We start from the raw sequence: 25,914 nt of genomic DNA, 5'->3' as shown, positions 1-25,914 counted from the left end.
CTGCAATATTCTTTGGAGAGGACTTGCTTGCTTGTTTTGAACATGTGGAATGTTATACAAACGTCTGTGGCCCAGATGATAGGCCCAGTGCCATTTTCACAAAGGTGAACGAGGTGAGTCGGGAAGTAACAGCTCAGAAAGGCAAGGAAAGCAGCAGCAGCCATGGGCCCAACTGCACCTCCTGAGGAAAGGGGGAACGGGTACATCTGGCTCAGTGTGTAACATCACGTTCGTATTATTCGTAAGTGAAAAGACTAAAAATGAACGTGGCAGAAAATAATTCTTTATAGAGAGGCAAAATAAATTATGATTTACATGACAAATGTACATGACTAAGGCATTCTTGGGAGATGCCTTCTGGACCATCCCATATTTATATAGTTTTGTTTGCTCTGTGTTGTCTTTTCCTATGATATTACATTACCATGGGCCACTTTTTGTGTTTCTCACTTCAAAGTGCACAGGGGCAAAAAGGTGTTTGTGGGAGACAAAGATGACAGAAATTTTAAAAATAAAAGTCTAAGTGAAATCATTTAGTTTTCGAGACCGGTAATTCAGTGGTGCCATAATAAAGAATTAATTTATATGAAAAATCCTAATTCCCTTGCTTCAAGGTAAAAGAAGACTAAAATCAAGCAGAAAGGCTTTAGATTATCAAAAGGGGTATACATTTCAGTAATATACAGATTTCATAACATTGGATTTAGTTTTCAGTGACTAGCCATTCAGGTCTAACTCATCATTTAAGTTAACTAGCACATACAGCATTCAACTTAAATGTTAATTGTTTTCTTAGTTGATGCAGGAAAACAAAAGTGGGGTAACAATAAGAAAAAAGCAAGAAAAGGATCCTAGGCATATATATCACGCAATATCAATTATCAACCTGAGAAATTAGACAATTCCCGTCAGTCTTCCACAAGAGGCACCGCTATTTACATGTTTTCTTCAATGAAAGGACTCTCTTCTCTGTGCCTGTGATTTGCATTTTCCTGATGTGGAGCATATTTTCATGTACCTGTGGACCATCTGTATGTCTTCTTTGGGAAAATGTCTATTCAGATCCACTGCCCATATTTCAATTATATTTTTCCTGCTATTGAAAAAAAAAAAAAAGAAAGGACTCTTTTCTGATTAAGAATCTGGTTTTAAGGAATACAAATCAATACCAAGATGTGTTTTTGGAGTAGCTTTGCAACTGAAGAGAAATTTTTTCTTTGGGCATCCACAATCACCTTTACTATGCAACCTAAAACCCAAGCAAGGAGATTCCGAATATTTCTCTTTCCAGTCAAGAAACAAAGGAACACCTGAGATGGTGTTAGATGCCGGGAACCCTGTTAAGTCTTTTCTAGGTATTTTCATTATTCTTCACAATTCCTTGTGCAGTAGATACTATATCCCTAATGCAGTCATGAAATATTAAGAGAAAATAATTTTCCAAGAGTCACTTAGTGGTAGGGCTGAGATTAAAATATGATTTGAAAAATAAAAATACAAAAAAACCTGAGATCTTGCTAATCTTGACCTACACAACTGACTTTGGAAACCAATTGTGGAAACTGACAGCCTCTTCACCCTCTTAGACTAGCCAATCACTGCAACCCTCACAAGCTTTCAGAGCCCTGGGCCTGCCTGCCACTCAAGAGTAAGTACTCTGGGATTTACATAGCCACACATTTAATGCTAATAAAGCAATAATTTAAAATGATGTCAGGCCCAGTGCTGTAGCCAGAATCTAGCAGCTATTAGTAGGGAACTGTGACACTAGGGGCTGATCCCAACCCATCAATACGCATCTCAACAGCTTCAAATGCAGCTATTCCATTATTCACGTCAAATTCTGCTTCCCCCCCCCCGCCCCCCCCACCAGGATGTTACATACTATTCTAAAATGTCTCAATGAATCCCAACTACTGTTCAGTTAGGTAACATTTCTAAAAAGTGAAATTAGGTTAGAATCATGAGACTTGTTTTTTCCTCTCAATGTGGTTTTCCATGAGCTCACTGTGAGGATCTTTTTTGACATGTCAGTTTGGTTAGGTTAATGTCCCTAGTTAATCTATTAAACACTACCCTAGGTGTTACTGTGAAGGTACTTTGCATTGAGTATAAAGACCATAAGTTGACTTAGTAAAGAGGACTGAAGAATCTAGGTGGGCCTGATTCCATCAGCAGAAAAGCCGTGGTAGTGGAACTGAGGCTTCCTTGAATAAGAAATTCCATCTGTGGACAGCAGCATCCCTCTGCCCCACTGATTTCAGATTTACCTAGCCAGCCTCCCCACCCGGTAAGCCAATTCCTTACAATAAATCTCTTAACATATATCTCCTATTGGCTCTGCTTCTCTGTGTAAAACATAACAGTTACAGTCACAAACCATCCCTATCTCCCAAACCCAAAATACATTCCTGACCGAGTCTCAAATAAATTTAGTTTTATGCATAGTCCTAATCAAACACACAGATGGAACTGTTCAGATCACAACAACATAATCTTAAAGAGCCTCTGGAAGAAACATAAAGAGACTGGAATTTGGAAAACTAATTACAGTATTTACTGCATACTTGCTCTGCACTGATCTCTTCACTTAGATGTGCAAAACCAGCATGAGGAGGGAAGATAAGGGCCAAGTGACTCAAGGAAAGATCAAGTTGGGAGAGGAGGCCAGGATGTGGCTTATTTTGCAAATAGCTTCTTCCAATTGGAATGCATCATTCCATTTAGGGTTTCTTAAACTATTCCCTTTTTTGTTCTTAAGTTCATTCATGGTTTGTACTGTCTAGAATTTTGCTTTTCAAGGGTCTAGTGAGCCTCTGCATTGTTTTCCTTTTGAAATCCTAACCTCTGGGTATCACATCCCTTTCTCTAACTCCTCATTAATGCTACAATGGTAAATTGGAGGGAGGGGTGTATAAAAAGTATAGAAGGTGGGAAAAAAAGATCAGGAAGAAAACAGGGTTTCCCCAACATCTTCAGGCACTTAGAAGTTTCATTCAAAGCACTACCATTTATTGTGAAAGCGGACACAGCAACAGCAGTTCTGTGTATGCAATTTTCTTCTCTGCATGTAGAGCAAATCGAGCAATTTGTAGTTTTTTAAATTGTAAACTTTTATCTTTAAATGATAAGCCCACCTAGTATTTAAAGATACAATGAAGGGCCTCCCCTGGTGGCGCAGCGGTTGAGTGCTGGGCTGCGAAGCTGCCCGCAGCCTCTGCAGTGCTGGTTCGATCCCTGGCTGCCAGTGAGGGTCCCACATGGCGTGACAGACCTCTCCTGTTGCGCCCACTGCTCCCCGCAGCAGTGTACCTCGGTCCTTCTGCCTGTTCTGTTCCCCATTCTGGCTTTGGTGAATTCTCTCACCCTCCCGCGCTTCTGACTGTACCCAGTGCTTGTACAAATAAATAAATAAATCTTTAAAAAAAAAAAAAAAGAAATAAAGATACAATGAAAAGGTAAGTAGTGCGTGAAAGCAGCATTCTCTGGAGGAAGAACATTGCCACTGCCATTACTGTTTCTTTCATATTTGATCTTAAGTAATTTGCTTAGTTTTATGTAGACCTAGACTTGAAACTCCAGTGAACAATTTGTGGGTGGTGGTTTATTCCTGTCAGAGGTTTGTGAAAATCAATGTGGTTGATGCAATTTTTTTTAAGATCAAAATGGGTATATCCTCTTTTTTAAACAAAAACAAAGCTGCTTTATTAAGTGGCTATTTAACACTACAATATATTTACTTGTCATATTCTACTATAGATATCAATAATGAGAGAATCTGATTCATAATTAGAAATGCAGTTAAAATTGTATATTTTGGAAAACATCTCTAAGATGTTTTTATTTCACATTAACCAGAACATGGTCTAGTTAGTCTGGTCTAGTTAGTCCAGTGCCCCTTTTCTGGGTGCCAGCTTGTCTCTGATAGTTGTTTTGCCTGTGAATATTCATCAGCTGAAAAACTTTAATTATGATGATGCTGGTATGATATAGACACTGGAAGAAATCAACCTTTAAAGTGAATCATCTCCAGAATCTGTTGCTGACTGGTTCTATGTTTCCTATCATGATATAGAAGCTTCAAGAAGCAAAATTGGGCTGTTACCTATACACTTGGTAAATTCTCACTGGTGTAATCTCTCTAGCCAATGACAGTTTGCACCATCACATCTGGACACACATCATGCTTTACAAAGCTTCTCCTTAACACTCTATCTGCAGTACTCACAGGATATTTTCATATTCATAGTAAAAAAAAAATAAGAGTTAACATTAGTCTACATAGAAAATGCTAAAGGCAACAAATAACTTTATTGGACTTTTTTTCCATATTATAGAATACTGCCAAGAACAAAACAATTTTATGAACTAAGATGATGCAGTTAATTGGAAGAAAGTGTCTTAGGAAGACAATTAGAAGACTAAAATGACTTCTTTGTAATGGTGCTTCCTGGAACAACTGTCCATGTTTGGGAAAACTTACCAGTGATGCCATTGGGTTCCTGCTGTAGGTCACAGTACCAGAGTCGGTTCACTGGATCACATCCCTCCCTTATGGATAATAAGACATAACGACCATCATCTGACAACTGTGAAGGAAACAAAAGCAGTGCAGAGGGCTCATCAGAATATATTGTTTATAAGAGCACAGTTATTAAGAAATGAAGGAGAACCTTAAATTCACTATCTTTACCCCAAATTTGTAGCTGGATAGGAAAAAAGGATGGAACATCAATAATAACTTATTTACTCTTAATCATATTTTAACAGCGTAATTTTTAAGCAGAAAATATCAGTATACATAATGGAATGTTATGATTCAATGTGATTTTAATGTAAAGCCTATTCACTAACTGAAAATATATGCAATCTGTCATTTTGAATATTAATATTCCTAACTTGAAGTTTCTTCCTGGGTTACATAGTTTAAATGTAGTTGTTCTAAATGACGAAAAATTAGTTAAATGGGCATGGGGACAAACAAGTTCATTTTTAGTTTACTTTAGTCACAATAATAAGTTTTTCATAAGCCTATCTTTTTTTTTAAAGATTTATTTATGCATACAAGAAATGGGGTACAGGCCAGAAGTGGGGGCTGAGAGGATTCACCAGAGACAGAGTAGGGTACAGAACAGGTGGACTGACTGAAATCACTGCTGAGGGGAGCAGCGAGCGAGTCAGGAGAGGTCTGCTGTGCCGTATGGGTATCTCCCTGGCCGGGGACTGAACTCATGATGCAGTGGCTGTGGACAGTTTCATAGGTTGTGTCTTAACCCCTTGTGCCACCAGGGAGGCCCTGTAAGTCTATCTTTTAGTCATCTCTATCCCAGTATGTCAGAAAAAAAGGCCTGTGCTTATGTGCATTTCTTTTATAGTACTAAACAGGAAAATCTTAGCAAAACCAGTGTTGATAAAAAACTACTGAAGCAAACAAATTATGGTTCTGAGTTGTCAAAATTTATGTCATTTTGCAACTAATTTTTTTCATTCACTGTTATTTTTAAAAATTGTATTTTTTTTTTTAAGAGGCATGTATTTTATTCATTTATTTGTTTGTTTGTTTATACATGCACTGGGTACAGTCAGAAGCGCGGGAGGGTGAGAGAATTCACCAGAGCCAGAGCGGGGAGCAGAGCAGGCAGAAGGACCGAAGCACACTGCTGAGGGGAGCAGCGGGCGGCAGGAGAGGTCTGCACGCCATGTGGGACCCTCCTCCGGTGGCCGGGGAGCAGCCGGGGATCGAACCAGCACCGCAGAGGCCACGGGCAGCTTCGCAACCCAGATCTCAACCGCTGCGCCACCGGGGAGGCCCTAAAAATTGTATTTTTTTTAATTGAGGTAACTGGGTTACAACACTATATGTTTTAAACCATACTGATTATGTAATTGTACTTTGTTTTAATTGCTATATAGTATTCTAATCTAGGCATATACCACAGTTACTTGGCCTATTTTCCTACCAATAAACATTTAGATTAATTTTATTTTCTTACTATTTCAACTAACACTTTAGAAGAATTCTCAAACATGCTTATTTGTGATTTTATGTATTTGTCAGGGTAGGATATGTATGTATTCAACTTTATTATATAATGCCAAATTATTTTTCAAAGTGGTTACACCGACTTATACTCTTATCTATTAGCAGTATAGGAAAGGAGACTTTCCCCATACCCCACTTTGATGGTTAATTTTGTGTGTCAACATGGTAGACTATTATGTACCCAGGTATTTAGTCAAACATTCTGGATGTATGAGATTAACACTTAAACGGTGTACTTTGAGTAATGCTGATTAGCCTCTGTAATGGAGTGAACCTCATCCAAGCAACTTGAAAGTCTTAATGGAAAAGAAAATTTAAGAAAAAGACCAGCTTCCCCAAGCAAGTAGGAATTCTGCCAGCAGACAACCTTTGGTCTCAACCTGCTACCCCTACTCTGCAGAATCAGGATTTATCAAGTCTCTACAATCATTTTAGCCAAGTCCTTAAAATAAATCTAGACAGATAGACAGACAGATAAAGATAAGAACATATAGATACATAGATCTTTCTGACTCTGTTTTTCTGGAGAACCCTGATTAATACACTTACCAACAACTGTTTTTCTTCCATTTGTTCATTTGATAAATATTTGCTAAAGGCTATTATGTGCAGGACATTTTACTAGGTGTTAAAGATAAATCAGTGAATGAATCAGGGAAACACTACATTCTAGGGGACGACACACACATTATGTAGTACAACCAGGTGTTGCAGTCAACAATAGATCACGTATATAACCTTGGTCCCAACAGGCTGGACCATACAACCTAAGGTGCAGGTGGCTGTAGTAGGTTTGTGCAATTATACTACATCACATTTCACAATGGTAAAATCGCTGAACATATCCCCATTATGATTGAATAGTATAAAATGACAAATACTGGGGAGAACACACAAAGGTCTGGGTAATGGAGACAAGGTATGTGGGGAAGGCCTGCAGTTTCACATATGTCAATCAAGGTAGACCTCAGTTAAGGAGGAGTATTCCCATTGTCTTCTGATGCATTGTTTCAGATGAGAAGATGAAAGTCTTTTTCTATATATAAGTAATATGTTTCCTTATCTGCTTCTGAGATGTTCTAATTATTTTGGTTTCTGTGAATTAATTATAATGGGCTTTGCTGTAGTAATATGCTTGAGATTAGTTAAGCTTGGATATATGAGTTTGTCTGTTTTATCAAATTCATAACATTATGGCTATTTTCTCCTCATAGTTTTGTTTCTCCTCTCCCTTCCGTAGAACTTTGTTTTTTTTTTTTTTTAAGATCTTTTTTTTTTTAATAGAGGCATGTTTTATTTATTTATTTGTTTGTTTGTTTATACATGCACTGGGTACAGTCAGAAGCACGGGAGGGTGAGAGAATTCACCAGAGCCAGAGCGGGGAGCAGAGCAGGCAGAAGGACCGAAGTACACTGCTGAGGGGAGCAGCGGGCGGCAGGAGAGGTCTGCGCGCCATGTGGGACCCTCCTCCGGTGGCCGGGGAGCAGCCGGGGATCGAACCGGCGCCGCAGAGGCCGCGGGCAGCTTCGCAACCCAGCGCTCAACCGCTGCGCCACCGGGGAGGCCCAACCCTTCCGTAGAACTTTGAATAGATAATGTTAGATCATGTATTGTCCCACGGGTCAATAAGAGTGCTCATTTTTGTTTCAGATTTTTTCCTCCTTGTGGTTTAGTTTCAACCGTCTTGTCTTCAAATGTGCTAATATCTTCTTTATAGCTAATTTTTTTTTATTGGATTCTGATCATTTTGAGTTATCTGGATTTTTTTTTGTGGGGGGGGGAATCTTCCTTTAAAAAGTTTCGAGGTAGTGTTGCTCCCCTCAGCAGTGTATTTCAGTAGATCTGCCTGTTCTGCTCCCCACTCTGTCTCTGGTAAACCCTCTCATCCCCCATACCACTAGCTTACACCCCATGTCTTTTATGCAAAAAAAAAAAAAAAAAAAAAAGCTTTGACGCAGTTAATTTGTTGCTGCATTACCTTGATTCATTCAAGGCTTGTTTTCAAGCTTTGCTGTGTAAAGTCTACAGCCTAGTACTAAGGCATGGCCTCTCTGGGGCTTTCTGCTAAATATCCTGGGTGTCCACACAAGATTGTTCCATTTTGACTAGTTAAAACATGGATATATACCCCAGACTTTGGTCGTTTTCTGCTTATAGCTGCCTGGCAGTTGTTCTTAGCTTGAATCAGCATCTCATCCACCGCACACACACACTGCTTAATAGCCAAAGACCCAAGGGGATACCGAGGCAGATTTCTGAGAACTTCAGTGAGTAGTTTCCCCCTTTTGGTATTCTGCCTACAAATTTCAATGACTGCAGTTTTCCTGAGTTCTAATTTTTGGATCTGTAGTTTCAGACAGATAGTAATACCCTGTGAACTCTTCTTCTCTGTGTCAGGTAATACCTCTAAGCAGAAAGCTGGGGAAGTCCTTGCACACCGCTCTCAGAGTGCCGTCCTATGATGCCTATGGACCAGTATCTGCACACAGCTGCCTTTTCTCATGTGCTTTCCTAGCTGGTTATCACAGAAGAGTCAGGTCAGTAAAAATCTGTCATTATGCTTTCACTTTTTTAAACCTGTTTTAGATTACTTATAGAATATTTACATTTTACAGGGTATATATTGCATATGCTTAAAACATGTAATCAAAATAGAACTAATTAAAAAGATAATGCCTATGATGAATAAAATTTTGATATACTTCCATTTGTCTCATTATACACCAGGATATTTTTATTGCTTTTGCTTCCTATCCAATAGTACTTCAATGAATTGCCCGAGCTGCTTTTCTTTGATGTAGAGGTAAAACTGTCAAACTTAATGTGCACTGTGATGTGTTGCACTGTTCTTATCAAGTCCACACATGCTGACACTGGTATCAGGGCAAGGTGATGTTTGGCTGCAGGTCATTTAAACAAGTGTTAGAGCATGGAATTTTCAGGGTTGTACTTATTATTAGCAGCAGCAACCTTTCAGATTCAGAGAAATAAGATTCCAGCTCACTACAAATGCCCATCCACTTTTTAGCACAGTTTTGTTTCAGGAGGCCAGCTACGCATGGCTAAAACATCCAGCATTTTTAAACAATTGGCAGCATAATGGATGTTATAGTAAGTTAAGCATCTCTTTCTCAGAAAAAAAGATTATTGTGAAGCACAGAGGTAATTTGCACTTGCAAAATAGAAGTAGGAATCCAAGTAAGGAATAGTTTCAGAAAAGATTCTATAAAGTTCTGTTTAATTTGGCTGCTCTTTCTTGGTGACACTTTTGAGTATTAAAGCAGTACATTTTGCTTTTTTGTTGCAAACTACACATAACAGCCAATGAATCCGATACATTTGCTTCATCTTTCTCTAGTTCCTTACTAGTCTCTTCAAAGTTTGTCAGTTTTGGAGAAACCTCATATTAATTTCTGACTTACATTAGTTCTTTTGTCCATTTTCATATTCAATGTATTTCCAAATGATTTGTCCATTATGTTTAAAGGGGATCTTGCAAGTGAACATGATTTGATTTAGTTTTAAAAATGCAATTTAAGAATCTGTATACTATTTTCATTCACTGTTATTGCTGATACACTGGCTTCTATATTCTTAATTTTGAATATTTGGTTCACCTTGCTTTTTTCCTTCTGTCCTCTTCTATATTAATATAATTCTATTTATATCCTTTTATACATTTCCCTTAAGCTTATTACATGTATAGTTAATAAAGCAATGTCTAGAATTTAATTTCACCTATTTTCTAGCTGTCCTCTACAAGAATATCATCAGCAACCTCACAATTATAATTTCATTAAATGTAACAGAAACAGTGTCATTAATACTATTTCTTATTTTCCTCTCTTGTCCTTTGTGTACAGCATCTTTATAGCTTAGTGCTTAAAGCCATGCTACATCAATCATAAATGATGGTTAATTCAGTTGTAGTGATTCAGCCAACAGAAAGATAGGGCAGTAAAATTCACTGTAAGAATCACAGTAAACCGTCGATGGCAACTGTTTCAAGCACATCTAACGAGTTTTTCTCAGCCTTTCTGGCTGAAGCAAACAGTTGTAGCAGTTTATATATAATCTAAGGCAGGAAGTCCCAAGATGCACGGCTGTTGGGATGCCAATTAAACTCATCTTTTTCACTATAACTCTATTTATCACAACCAGAGATTTTCCATAGTCACTAAACAAATTTGCTAAGCTGGAAACAATTCTGAATTTTCAAATGCTCAAGGTCACAAATTTCAAAAACACTGCTAAGTGATTGTTGCCCCCAAATATATAAATAAGAAATACACCTTCATAAATATTAGCAAGAACAAAATTCTAAGAATTACTATAAATGAAAGAATACATATGCTGATATTAAATCAAACTGTATTCCACCCTATACAGAGGTGAAAGCCAAAACTCTTCACTGTTCTTACTACTCTCTGGTAGGTTTTCTTTTTAAGTGTTTTCCATTAGATACAAGTGACTTTGGCAAGCTCATTCTGTGAAGTCATTTGTTGAAGTGCATTTAGAGTACTAATTAAATATTGTTAGAAAATGTTAATTAAGGCAGAAGACAATATACTGATAAAAGTACTTGGAAAAAGGAAAAATAAAGATGTACAGAGGTTGTGGAATTCTACAGATGGGCTGGATAACATTTTGTCATCTACTGGTACTTAGCTTTTCATCATCCGTAACCAGATGAACCTTAATAGATTAAAAAAAAACAAAGCCTAAAGTGAGTGGTTTTAACAGAAGATTCAAAGTGACAATTTTTACCTCCTTAGCCAAAGACAATATTAGACATATGCCATCAAACACAGCTGTCCATTATTTGAGGGAGTCAGAGGTGAGGCTACCAACTCAACCAGCATTTACTGAGAGACTGTTTGAACTAGGTTCTGGAACACACAATCAACAGGACAGGGACTCAAGGGCTCATGTGCAGGTGGGAGAGACAAGACAACCATGCAGATCAAACAATACTGTAGAATGTTAACAGCACCAAGTATACTAGAAGTGCAGAGCTGAACATCTATAACATGGAGAAGATCTGTGAAGACTGAGATCTGAGAAGGTTGTTTTTTTCCTGACTCTTGAAAAAGAAGTAAAATTGTTGCTTGAATTTTTTTTTTTTTCTGTTCTTGTAACTGCTATGCTGGTATAGACAGCTGGTTCAGAGAGCTATGTCTAACATATACTTGGGCTAAATATATTTATTCTTAAGTGTTCTTCGCGCTGGACAGCAGTGGAGTGGATGCTGTCATCTGCTGCAGCACTCAGCCTCTCGGGTGCTGGGTGTTGGGAACAGACAGCTTCCTGGCCTGATCCTCAAGATGAAGAGGGTCACCTCCCATAAGGCCACACATCAGTTCATCCCACATGCAATGACTGATTAATGTGGGTATAAAAGGCCCAGTTCTCACATCCTCCAGTTAGGAAACTGCTAAAGCACTAACCCAGCTAGAGTGCTCCCAGAAGACTGGCAGAGGCCTCTGTGACTTCATCACAATTTACTTCTCCCCCTGCTGCCTTTCCTCCCCAGCACCAAATGTCCACTGCTTGCTTCCCAGCGAACCTGACCTATCACAGCATACAAGGCCTCAAAACACCCCTAAATACAAAGCGTGTAGACTAGCGCAGCCCATGGTGACTGGATTCTTCCACTCTGTCTCCTGAGCGGCCTGGGGAACAGTGTACCTCTCCCTGCTCAGATTCTGTACCCACTAGACCTGAAACAACTGTCACTTGATGGAGAACCAGATGACCTATCTGTGTGTAAGGTACTCACTTAGAAAGTCAGGTTAGGGCTACGAACCAGCCAGCGAAACCCCCAACCTCCCTTATGTCTAGTCTCCAAAAATCCCTGAGGGAGTCAGAAAATGGGAAAAGAAGTATTCCCTTCTAATCAGTGTGCTCTCTCATCCTGGCACAGTTTCTGCTAACAGGAGGACCTGTTAAGTGTTGTTTTCCTCTTTTGATTGGGGGACCTGATAAAGGCTTCCATATTCAATTACCAAAAGTATGGACTTCATGCTTCCACTTAAGACGTTAATTCACTAAGAAATTTTAATTGTGCAAATGGTAGTGTTAAGCTACACTGCGATAGTAATGTCATCAAGGAAACCCTTGAAAGATGGAGTACTTTTTCTACTACCTGGATTCTATCAGGTTCACATATGCGGGTTCAATCAACGCATAATCCATACAATTTAGTATATTCAGGGAAAGGCCTCGACAAGCCCAAGAGACATCACATGACAGAATTCCGAGACAGAACCAGCAACGAGAGCACACGTCATGGGACTCTTGCCCAATTAGTATGTTTTTATGAATTATCTTCAGTGACTGTCTCATGGATCTAAAAGAGTGATGCATTCAGACAGGGACTGTATCAGGCTGCCCCCTGTTCACAGAGGTCACCAGCTCAACCAGTGGGTCATCTGAGGCTTTAAAAAAACTAAGAATCTATATTAAGAAGTGTGAAGTAGAACTAGCATTCAAAAACAGCAGTTTCTGAGAATGGAATCTTTGCATTTTATCTTAAACAATAAACCTATTTTATTATTATTGGCATTGTAAAACTTTTTAAGTTGATGAGCTTGGCTATTTTAAATATCAGAGCTATATAATAAGAACAGCTGGGCCTTCCTACTGATCTGAACAAAGCAGTTTTTCTCCATGCATCTCATGTTAACAGAAGATCACTTACTAATGTTTCAAACTCTCATTTAACTGTCTACAAAGTTGCCTTTCAAAATGATGGCATACAAAATAACTGATATTTACAAAGATATGGACAGACTATGGACTTTCACAAAATATATCTTTTCAAAGAAAAACTCTCATGATATTTTATGCGAGACATTGAACTCCATAGTTACATGGTCTTGTGTTAACGACCAAGTCTTCTTGTAGACATGAAATTTAATATCTATTATTTTTTCCACATAGTATCCAACGAGAAGGTAGAGTTTTTTTCATAATGTGAATACACATGTACTTTTCCAAAGTAACTTTTGTTACGCATGATGACAAAAGGGTTGTGTGTATAAAAAAGTATACTAAAAAGCAGTGAGATTTAAAACAGTCTGAGAAATTAACAAAACGAATGAAAGTGGATTTTAACAGCTTTGTGAGTTAATCAGGTTCTTCTCAGAGCAGGAAACTATCAATTTTATTTCAGAGACTCGAATTTCTTTCACAATAGTTCCTTTTTCATAATAATGTTAAATACGTTTCTAAAACTTAACCTAAGGGGCCTTCCCAGTGGCACAGCGGTTGGGTGCTGGGTTGCGAGGCTATCCACAGCCTCTGCAGCGCTGGTTTGATCCCCGGCCACTGGCGAGGGTCCCACATGGCGCACAGACCTCTCCTGCTGCGCCTACTGCTCTCCTCAGCAGTGTACTTCATCAGTCTGCCTGTTCTGTTCCCTGCTCTGGTGAATTCTCTTACCCTTCCATGCTTCTGACTGTACCCAGTGCTTGTATAAATAAATAAATAAATCTTTAAAAATAAAACAATAAAAAATAAATAAAACTTAACCTAGGAAAACTTTAAATGTCACACCAAACACCTCTAATGATAGCTTTTCATTTATGGGACTCACTATGGATTTGGAATGAAACATGAGACTGCATCAGTAACAGACTGTATGGAATGCACAAGTGGCGTGCATTAATATCAACATTTTCAACAGGGAGTAGGATTACCCAGCTTTCCTAATACAGGGAGATGTTACAGTAAAGGGGAAAAACAGGAAATCAACCTGAACACTACTACCTGATGTTGCAGTCTGCCAGAAACAGGTAAAATGGGAAATTCTAGGAAAAGAAAAACTATTCAAAATAAAACGTATAATGTAGGTCTTGACATGATAAAGCCACTGATGTTTCTTATCAACCCAGTTGTTTCTCGGGCAAGAATCTACCATTTGTTTTCTTTGCTCCCTTACTGAGCGTTAAGAGAGATCAGGTGAGAAAAAGTGATGGATGAGCAAATGCAACACCACAACACCCGTCTCTGTCCAGTCAGGAGCTATTTTATGTGCACAAAACAGCTGAGCTTCCAGATTTACTCACATTCAATCTTTAGTTTGGCTTCCTACATTTCTGCCTTCTGCAGCACGCAGCTAGGACTTTGTGTGCACTACCTATCAGCATGAAGGACACTAGCACTTCATGCCATGCTGAGGAAAGAGGACGCTGTGAGTCTCGAGCACACACAGTCCACTTAGGAATCCACCTGGGACAGAAACAAGGACAACCATTGGTCATTCCTGTCATGAAGAGAAGGGATCAGTGTCCAGGAGCTAGTGGGAAGTGAGGGCTCCCCAACACAGCCCAAGGCATGAGGAGTCACCAAGAATACATGCTCAGCCTCAGGCTCAATCACTGAAGTTAAAGTTGACAAAGGTATCTTCAAAGTGAGAAACACACCAAACATCGCAGAGATTGTCCTGAGACCCTGAACTTCTTCTTTTTTTTTTTTTTATTGGCTCTAACCTAATCACATGAACTCTTAAAGGATACTTATCTTTGGTTTTCAGCAGGAGAAATCACTGATTTGAAGCATTCTGGTTTAGAAATCCGGTGTCAAATTTAAGATTTCATTCAAATTCTATTAATTTCTCCTATTGGCATTGTTTTTTTCACAACCTGCATTTAATTGATGACTAAATTATAAAAAATAAGCATACAATAACAAATGTGATGGTTGTCTACATTTCTATTGCCAGCATCTTTTCCTGTTTTATTTTTTTTAAATAATAAATTTTATTTTTATATTCCCCCATACAATTGCAAACGCCCCATTCTGACCCCAATCCTTCCCCTCCCGCCCCCCACCCCCCAAAAAGTGTCTCTGGTTCATAGTTTTTTGTTGATTTTGATTTTCACTTTCTTATATTCATTTTCCTGGTCCCTTATTTAAGTTTTCTAGATTCCTGCTATGAGTGAGACCATCTGAACTTCTTTTTATTACTTACAAATACTAACACAGAATAGGTTACTATGACAAACACCTTCCATAAGGGTCTGAGTCTGCCTATCTCAGCTCTGAGTCTGCCTGGCACTCAACAGTGGGGAGCGAAGGGAAGGGCTTACTAAGTATTGGAGGAATAAATGCATGACCTGTGCTGCTCAGGAAGAGGGTGCTGGACAATTACTGCTCAAGTCAAAAACATCCAATGTATGTTCTATAAGGCGAGCCCAGAAGGGTCTTCTGGGGTATGGCAGTATTCCACCATAGGGATGCACTGCAATTTGTTCATTCGTGCACTTGCTAATGGATTATTTGTCAGGGGCAGAGTAAGGACATTAACATTCACCGAAAACCCTCGGTGAGTCGGCATCAGGCAAGAGTCTACATGTTCATGTATGTGTAAGATATATAAAAGTGTATACAAATATCTTGATTACTAGTAATTACAAGCAAGTATGCAAGAATGGCAACTGGAGATAATAGATAAAAATATTAGGATTACCTGTATTTAAGAAAAAACTTTCCCCCAAGAATTAAGTATTATAAAATTAGGTTCTCAATGTAGGAAGTATTTAGATAATCAGAGACTGGGCATTTTTCCAACACTTTCTAAAGAAACTTGATATATTTTCAGAATCTACATGCTATAGCACCCTCTGCTGGGAAAAGTATTTCAAAATGCTTGCTTTCTTTGTGTGTGTTATTTTAATGCTCTACAAACCACTTAAAAATTTTTTTTTAGATATACAGTACAACCTTCTAATACCTGACACCTTCTAACCTCCCACAATCTTGCCCTTCAACTAAAGCCTCACAGTCTATATTAAATAGCAGGTGACTCACTATGGCTGTCTCACTGCCCTTTCAAGCCAAATGTCAGCTATTTCATGTTACCCGCCAGTGGCAGTTGTGTGGTTCCTATGATCCCGGCAGCTTGGGGAACTGAGGGCAGGAGGCTGGCTGGGGAGAGGGGCAGTGGTGCACACTGCATTGCATGTCCAGGATGGAGAGAACAAGGTGTGGATTCCCCTGGGCCTATAGGCTCCAGAAGGTAGCTGGCCTCAAGTCAACCTGAAAGGTGCATCTATTTACAGCAGGGATGGAGGCAGAGTAGCAGAGAAGCCAGAATCTCAAGGGAATCCTGATGGGAGCAGAAGCTTCCGGGAACAATGCTAAAGGTCAGCCAGAGTGTTTATGACCCGCATCAGGGAACAATGAAGTACAGAGGTTCCCAGAATTGAGGGGATCTCACGACAAGAGATGCCAAAAGGGAGCTATGTCCTGACATGCCCTGACTATTATCAGCCCAAAGGGATCAATAAACACCTCTGGATGAGCACAAATCCTATTCTCCTTCTCCAGCTTCTCCTCTCTGCATGGTCACTAGAGGAACTAACCCACCATGAATAACCAAAGGGAAGTAACAGGAGATCTTTGTTATTGCTCAGAAGGGAGGCACCGGTAGAAGGTTAGTCCCAATGTTCCGTGTGATCATCCCCGAGTTTCCTCCTGCCCCTTCACAGACCCTCCCTCTCATCCCCAAACAACCACTGACTGATTTAGACCAGTCTGCTTTATAGGCTAGTTTGCATTTTCTGGACTGTGTGATATAAATGGAACCAAACACTATGTACTCCCTTCTGTCTTTCACTGAGCATAGTTATTTTGAGAGGCATCACTGTTGTTTGGTATATTAACAGCTCATTCCTTTTTACTGCTGAGCATTATTCCATCATAGGACGGCACCACAATTTGTTCGTTCATGTACATGTTAATGGATTATTTGTCAGCTTGGGGCTACCATGAAGAAAGCTGCAAGGACTATTCATATCCAGGTCTCGGTAAGAGAAAAAAGAAACAATCCAGAAAAAAAGAAATACACACTTGCTAGTCCCCATGTGCTCACCAAACTTGGGCTGGAGGAAAGGGGAAAAGCCTGTAAATTGGAAAAACTGACATTTGGTTGTGGACAGCCTTGGACCCTTAGTAATAGTTCTAATACCCAAAAGTATCCAGAAAGTCACGGGTTCTGCTGGGTAGAAGGAAGTTCTTCTGCGGAGGATGACGGACACGGATAACTGTGGGAAAACCAAAGGCACTTCCTGACAGTAACTTACAGACTGTGGAAGGCAAGGAAGTCCTGCCCGTGAAGGGAGGCAGAGGAGCTATCTGAGAAGGAAGCAGTCATGAGAAGACGCATCTAGCACATAAAGAGAAGTCAGTCCTGAGTGAACCTGCACTACAGCAGTCAAAGCCAAGGGGGAAGGCAGCTGGCCAGAGACACCCACACACATCCACACACGCAGCCTACCCCCAGCCTGAGTATGCCTCTGGACACACCCACCCTGCCCACACTCCACGTCCCACTTGCCTCACATCCAGCAGCTGCGTTCTCACCTGGGAAACCTGCCTCTGGGGTTTGTGAGAGCATCCCATCTCATAGACTTTGAGAGCTGAAGATGCAATGGGGGACATGAAGGACACTAGCTTGGAGAGACCAAGTGACATTGCCCAAGACCAGAGATAGGATAAGGATAAAAATGTCCTGATTTCTGCTATAGTACACCCTACTTCCCATCCCTACACCCCTGGCCCCACTCAGAGACCCTGTTAAATGTATTAACAGAATACTAGGTTCATAAGATGGATCCTATTAGCAAGTCCTTGAAAAATAAAAGCCAACAACCAGCCAGGGCACTTGCATTTGGAGCTCAGGCTGAAGGACTGCTGCTGCCTTTCTCTAAGGTGCAGGCCACTGACACACAGGAGGTTTCATTCTCAGTGGACAGTGCTGGCTTCATTCTCAGCGAAGCCTTGCGAGCTCACCTGTACATACAGGTCATGGGTGCTTCTGGAACAGCCACTCAAAGGCACACCAGCTTCTTGGACTCCCTTGGGTTTTATCATACTTTGCTGACAGGCACAAGAAACTCCCACATCAAGATTTCTTTTTCATGATCTAGATTTTTATGACCTGGGACTGAACCATAAATTCAGGCTTGAGGCTTCTGAAGTTGTCATACTGCAAAACTAGTGTACTCATGTTTAGGTGACAAAGAGTGTCCCCCTCTGCAGCAAGCCCACTTGGACAGAAAGATCACTCGGAATAGGCTGAGAAAGGAAGGGGACAGCCAGCCCTGGCAACTGGAGGGGTGACCTCTATCTAACACGATGACCCAAGCGGTTGGAATATAGTTGCTAGAAATCTCCACCAGTTTGTGTGTACTGAGCCCACTGGCTTTCTTAAAGACTCCCTCCACACGTTGCACTCAGTAGGGCCCTGGTCCAATATAAATTTCCATAGAACTCACTTTTATGTCCCTTCAGTTTTTTTTTTTTCTTCCTTCCACTTCATTTACTACTTCTGTGCAGGACATCTGTACCCCTTCATTTACTGCCACTGTTTAAACAGCCATTGCTGCTGCTAATGTATGACCGCTTTCCTTCTGGCCAGGGCAGTAGAACACATGATATTTAAGAAGTTACAGGCGATGGAGTTAATGGGTATGAAGTAACATACCCAGGGGGGAGTCTGAGCCATGAACTTGCATGTTAATTACCCTAACAGGTATTTCATTTTGTTGATGCAATGGAATGATGCATTCATTCTCAAGGTTGTGGTAAAGATTATAGTAGACAAGTTATGTGAAGTAGCTACCCAAGGAATGGTAGAAGGATCACCTGAGCTACTTAAATCTACCTTTTTTTTTTATTGCCTACCCAGCAGGCATGCATATGTTAAATGCATATATGTCTCCACTGTATTTTAAGAAGCTGGCTGTGCATAGAGGTATTATTCACAACAATACTGACCCCAAGTGTCTGTTGACAGATGAAAGGATAAACAAAATGTGACATATACACACAATATATATTCAGCTTTAAAAAGGAAGGACATTCTGATATATGCTACAACATGGACAAAAATCCTGAGGATGCAGTGCTGTGTGAAACAACCAAGCACAAAAGGGTAAGTGCCACGTGCTGAAGTTTATGTTAAGTACCTAGCTGGTTAAATACAGAGAGACAAAAAGTAAAATGGCAGTTAGCAGGGAAGGGGGGAGAGTGGAGTTAATATTTAATTTAGAGAGTTTCAGTTTTGCAAGATGAAAAACATTCTGGGGAAGGATGACAGCAACACTTACATAATAACAGGACTGGGAGTGCATTTGACATTATTGCTTGCTCCACATAAAAACGATTGAGTGGTAAATCTTATATGTGTTTTATGATTTTTTAAAAAGTGAAAAAAAAAAGGGAAAAACAAGTTATTTCAACAAAATGCCAATGAAGAGATCTGGAGCCAGATGTGCACTCTATGGTGAAGCTTGTTTTCTTAGACTGATATGCTGAGATATACTGACATTCTGGCATTTCTTCTGAGTATGTTACTGTATCAGTGAAATAATTCTACCTTGATTAAAATAGGTCTACTATGTGAAATTATTTGTTTTGAAGCATAAAAGTTTCTCTGGGGAAGCATGACTATGATTTCATGAAGACTCCGGAGGGAATAAAATTTTATTATCAAAAATATATTATTTTAGGTTCTCCCATGAATACGCCCCTTCCAAAAAAACTAAAAAGAAACACATGATCTAATATTAAAAAAAAAAACAAAACTTTACAGTATATTTATCTCCCAAATTATTTCACTTAGATGAAGGTAAAAATGTGTATTATTTTATAAATAAATATCCATCATCCATAGTAAGCAGAAGCTTTAGGTATGAGGAGAAAAAGAAAAACTCAGTAGAAACAATTTAGAGTTAAAAAAGTCATTACAAGTATATATGAAAAACACAACAAAAAGTAACCACAGAAGAAGAGCTTGTATGGTGTTAGGTGGGAAAGAAATAGGTGGAAAAGAAAAAACATGAGAAGGGCAGAGTTTCGGGTAATGAAATATACATCCTACAACTTCATTTTAACACATTGCATTAAAATCTGACAATTTTTTTTTCTGTAAAAAGCCAGAATAAGTATTTTCAGCTGGAAATGTTATAGCTTAGAACCAGCCACAGACAAAATATAAACAAGGGTGGTATGGCTGTGTGCCAATAAAGCTTTATTTTCAAAATCTGGAAGTGGGCCAGATTTGACTTCAGGGCAGTAGTTTGGCAGCCCTGGTCTATAAAGAAGCAAAATAAAGGACAATTTGGAATAAAGTATATCAATGCACATGGACCTATGATAGAATAGGCAGATTCCTATTCTAACCCCCAAGAACCAGACCCATAACCAGAATTTGAAATTTAAAATGTTCCTTTGTTGTCAAAGTTCTGTATCTCAATGAACTAAAATGCTTCTGGTGGATTCCTAATTTCCTCTAAAAATGGGACAGCCTACCTATTTTAAAACACCCAGAATGGCTTTTTTTTTCTTCAATAAAAAATTTCTTAGGATTCAGAAAAGAGCTATCAAAAGTCAAGTTTTTATTCTAAGTACTTCTAAGTTGCTTCCCAGTTGATTATGTGAATAAAATCTGGATAAGCAGCCTCAAAGATGCATCACTTCAATAGAGGCTGGTTGTTGCTGAGACTCCCAAGGAATGTACAAACCAGCTATTATTAGATGGGAAAATGTCTAGAAGATACATGTGTAAATGTAAAATCAAGTGAACACTTCACATGAAGAGCGCAGTTGTGAAAAAAAGAAAATCTTTTTTTTTCTCTCTCTCTCTCTCCTGATATTCTCTCTTGTATATAAGGGAAAAATTTGGAAGGATAACTCTTTTCACCTCTGAGATGCAAGATTCCAAGTTTCAAAATGTTCATATTTTACTTTATCCGCAACATTATTCTATACTGTTTTACATTTCTTAGAGTAAGCATGCAATAGTTTTGGTATTAAGATAAATGTGTTGAGCTTGCAATTGAAAAACACTGCCTTCACTGAGTCAATTTGAACACCAAAGTTTTTAAGTCTACCCACTCAAAAAGACTTTTACCCTCCCAAAAGAGAATCAAATGAGGAGTCTTTATACACACAACCCATGAGAGACCATCTTTGCATGTAAAGGTTGACAGCAGTAACCTACCTCAACTCCACCCATCCATTTGGGTTCATCAGGAAACTCAGCACACAAAACATCTTCTGACTGATCAGTCCCCAGGACGTGGTAGCAGAGCTTTTGGTGGAGATTAGTGGATGTCTCTGTGCCTGAAGGGGGTAAAAATGTACACTGAAATGCAGTTGGTGATTTTAAGAACGTCTATTCTATTCACATTGTATAATGCTAGAAACATTTAAAAAGTACCATGTTGTAGAATACAAGGTTCATATACAAAAGTTAACCACTTTCCTCTATGCCAGCAACATACAAGAGGAATTTGAAATTAAAATACAACACCAGTACCATTGACAAACCTCCCCACAATAAACTACTTAGATATAAATCTAGCAAAAAATGTGTTAAGGGGCCTCCCTGGTGGCGCAGCGGTTGAGCGTTGGGTTGCCAAGCTGCCCGCAGCCTTTGCAGCACTGGTTCGATCCCTGGCTGCTCCCCAGCCACCGGAGGAGGGTCCCACATGGCGCGCAGACCTCTCCTGCCGCCTGCTGCTCCCCTCAGCAGTGTACTTCGGTCCTTCTGCCTGCTCTGCTCCCCGCTCTGGCTCTGATGAATTCTCTCACCCTCCCGTGCTTCTGACTGTACCCAGTGCTTGTATGTATAAATAAATAAATAAATCTTGGAAAAAAAAAAAAAATAACGTGTTAAGACCAATATGAGCAAAACTACAAAACTCTGATGGAAGAAATCAAATAGAGATGCTCCATGTTTATGGATAGGAATATGCAACATGTCAGTTCTTCTCAACTAGATCTAAGAGTCAACATAATTCCAATCAAAATCCCAGCAAATCATTTGTGCCTAGCGAAAAATTAATTCATGGATTCCAAAGTTCATGTAGAGAGGCAAAAAAAAAAAAAAAAAAACACTCAGAATAAACAACAAAATATTGAAGGGAGTAAAAAAGCTGGAGGACTAACATTACCTGGCCTCAAGACTTAAATAAGTAATCAAGACAGTGTGATAGCAAATAAACAGACAAATAGATCAATGGAACAGAATAGAGAGCCCAAAGTAAGAGTGTATCAGATATGTGTATATTATATTCAACTGATTTTTAATTAAAAAAAAAAAAGCACAGGCAATACCATGGAGAAAATATAGTCTTTTTTTTTTTTTAATTTTTCTAGAGGCATGTTTTATTTATTTATTTGTTTGTTTGTTTGTTTTGTTTATACATGCACTGGGTACAGTCAGAAGCGCGGGAGGGTGAGAGAATTCACCAGAGCCAGAGCGGGGAGCAGAGCAGGCAGAAGGACCGAAGTACACTGCTGAGGGGAGCAGCAGGCGGCAGGAGAGGTCTGCGCCATGTGGGACCCTCCTCCGGTGGCCGGGGAGCAGCCGGGGATCGAACCGGCGCCGCAGAGGCCGCGGGCAGCTTCACAACCCAGTGCTCAACCACTGCACCACAGGGGAGGCCCGAAAATATAGTCTTTTCAACAAAACAAATGGTGCTAGAACTACTGGACACTCACATGCAAAAAAATAAATAAATAAATAAAAAAAGAGATATAAAGAAAGAGGGAACACTTGAACACAATAGAATCTTTGTGTAATAGAAGAACAAAGGTGTGTCCAGGAAGTTAACAAGAAGAAAAGTGTCAAGACAAATGGAACCAGTGGAACTAGATGACCTGAAACTTCTGATTTTAGGAAGAGATGCCATAGGGAAACTTTCTCATTATTCAACATCACTAAATATGTTGGCATTGTCAAAATAAAACACGTCCATGATCCCCTTATAAGAGACAATACATTTGTGAAGGACTGATTATAGAAATGGTCCCAACATTTTACAACTCCCTATTTGCCCACCTCTTGAAAAGAGACTAATCCCATGACTTGCTTTGGTTCACAGAATGCAGTGAAGTGACATTGTGCCAATAGCCAAGTCTAGGCCTCCAAGAAGCTGTGCCTTTCAGCTCCCCCTCCCTTAATCCCGCTGAGCTACCATTAACAAACCCAGGCTAGTCTGCAAGGGGATGAAAGAGCACATGGAGCAGAGCCAAGGCCCCAGATGTGAAAGAACCAAGCTAAGTCCAATCACTAACCTACAGATAGTGAGACATAAAACTCAGCTAAACCCAGAACTGCCTGGCCAACCCACAGATGCACAAGCAAAGACAAATGGTCATTAATATAAGTCATTAGGTTTTGGGGTGATCTGTCACACATCACTGTTAACTCAGAGCACTTTGAGGAAACCTGGTTCTAGACCAAACAATCTCTATACGGGGTTTAGTTTCTTCTTAAAATCATGTGAAACCATAATTTCTATTTTATGAAAAAGATACTTCATCTGAGACTTAGCTTACCATCACTTTTTCCATCTTGTTGGGGATATGAATTGTAGAACATTCCCTTCCCATCATGGGTCCAGGCCATACAGCTGAACTTGACTCTTTCGAGCACATCTGGAAGCTCTTTGGCACCATCGACTTTCATGAACTTGATCGTCACCCAGTCGGAACCACTGGCACTTAGACCATAGGCAAAATATTCACCATCTTCACTGAATGCATAGCCTATGGGACAGAGGAGAAATTCCCAAATGGTGAATGTGAGGACACAGCCCCTAGCCTTGCTCACTACCCTTGCTGCTATGTGACAAAGCTCTCTGTTATACTTGGAAGCAGATCATGGTGAAAGAAGGAATAGGAAACTGACAGCTGAGGAATGCTGAAGGCTAAGCTTTAGGACCTTTATGACACTGGACAAGTTTCCTAACCAATCCAGGTCTTAGCTTCTTCATCTGTAAAATGAAACATTGGATGGTATCTAAGATATCTCCATGTTAAAATTTCTATAATTCAACAGGCAGTTCATTTAAAAGCAGAGCTTACCTGGGACTTTTGACATATTTTATTTATACTCCAAGACAAGGAGGGGGAAAAGGAGTAAAGAGGCTACTTTTAGAGTAATGAAATTATGTCACATACTATGTAACACAACTAAATTGGAGCCATTAGGTAATTTTTGGAATGGATTCCAAACTATTTGAAATCATTCGTCACAACCTCATTTTCTGAGCATTGCTGGCACTCGAGGATTAACATGCACACCCTCTGACCATACCAGCCAAGGTAAACAGTCTGGGGGCTTGCAAGGAAGGCTCACAGCACAAATTCCACAAATGACCAAAAAAAAAAAAAAAAGGCAAAACAGTGCTATCTACAGACTGCTCCACCAGGTCCAAGTCTACAGTCAGGACAGACAGAATGTTTTAATCACCATGGAATGTTTCTTTACAAATACTTACATGTTTATATTGGCTTTTATCATTATGAAGTAAATATACCATTTGATACCAGACACTGATAACAGAGATTTCCTCTTATGATGCTTGATAAACATCACTGGGGGCTGAAAATTATCCTTACAAACCCAACTATTTTCAGAAACGTTCTACTATTTTACATGGAGTTTCTATTAATGGGAAATAAGTTTAAAATTTCACAAAACCTACTTATTAATACAATTAATTCCTATAATGTATCCAGGTTCACATATATGTAAATGCAGAAAAGCATCTAGAAGGTGACAGGGGAAAAAATACATTTTTCTCTACATAATATTGTAGTCTTTGGATTATTTAGATAGAATTAGAACATTTTCAGGAAAAATTAATTACAATATTTTAACTTGAAATTTATAGTTAAGAAAAATAATATACTATCAAAAGAATCTGAATATCAACACTGTGACTTCCAGTAATGTCATTCTCAGAAAACCAAAGCTGAGACCAGATCCCCTGGCTGATTTCCCTTTTCGTCTATCAGGGCGGTGCATGATGAGCAGTCCTTTAGAGTTTCTAGAATGAGCATAACAGGAGATGGAACTTTGGTACAATGAAGTCTTTTGATGAGTTGCAAAATATTCTTAATTACTACATGAATACCTTTACAGGGTATAGTTTTGCACAGAACCCGTGAATTAAATTCATTTACAACTTTGTTCAAATTCATGCAAGAATAACTTGTAAGTTGGCTGACATTTTCTTTTTAATACTGATGATTTTTGATATAGGATCATCATTTTACATACAAAATTTATTTGGGGAAAGAAGAAGAGGACTACTAGATGACTAAAATGACACCTTTATTAAATGACACCTTTATTAAAGTGTCTTTGCACAGATCTGTTGGAACAGGGCTCTTGAATTCCCACCTAATCAATTACAAAGCTTCACTATTCCAATTGCTCAGTTCTGCAGGGTTGAACCCCTCCTCCACCTATGCTTTTACTATAAAACAGGAGATGTCACAGAGAAAATGGTGAGCTAACTTCACTAAAAACATCAAGGATGCTAACAAGAGATGATTCTCAGAGTATACAATTATGAAATGACAGAACAGCCAATGTCCTTGCCCTAGAGGTAGTGCTTATGGCATAAACCTGAGGTAACATCTTTATGACTTGTGGATGGTGTTATCTTGGAGACAGTTACTAAGGAGATATACAGCAACTACAGGTAAACATATCTATTTGGATTTTTCAATGTGCATCTTCAGGGGACAGGGTACCAAGTCATCCAATTTCTACAAGATTTGTGTCTTACTAATTCTAACATACCAATGGCTAATTAAATTTTAAAATGTTTATCACTTCTCTGCCCTGCAAAGAAAAAGATCTCATAAATTCTTTCATATGATTTATATTTAAAGTTGGAATATTTATCATATAGCTTAAATTCCTCATAAGAGGATTAATTTTTTGCCAATCAGAGATAGGTCTCAGGGATGCTATGAGAAAGGATAATAATATTCAAGATCCCAGAAACCCTAGAAGCTAATTTGAGTGTAGTGTGAATTATTCTACATTGCTGTTTCA

The 25,914-nt window shown here is 39.2% G+C and overlaps 1 protein-coding gene across 1 annotated transcript in view; it reads right to left on the bottom strand.

Annotated features, from left to right (window-relative positions):
• The window catches only part of PREP (prolyl endopeptidase), a gene marked incomplete at both ends in the record, with an annotated part of 98,684 nt that overhangs the window by 46,711 nt on the left and 26,059 nt on the right, over window positions 1-25,914 (bottom strand). The window contains 3 exons of the mRNA XM_084228310.1: window positions 4,484-4,589; window positions 21,055-21,176; window positions 23,400-23,609. Coding sequence (XP_084084436.1) covers window positions 4,484-4,589; window positions 21,055-21,176; window positions 23,400-23,609 — 438 coding nt within the window. The remainder of the gene's footprint in view (window positions 1-4,483; window positions 4,590-21,054; window positions 21,177-23,399; window positions 23,610-25,914) is intronic.

This window comes from Talpa europaea (assembly GCF_964194135.1).
Source record: "Talpa europaea genome assembly, chromosome: 2".
In the NCBI taxonomy this organism is placed as follows: domain Eukaryota; kingdom Metazoa; phylum Chordata; class Mammalia; order Eulipotyphla; family Talpidae; genus Talpa; species Talpa europaea.
The sequence above is the reverse complement of the archived record's forward strand: the minus strand, read 5'-3'. Positions and strand labels throughout refer to the sequence as shown.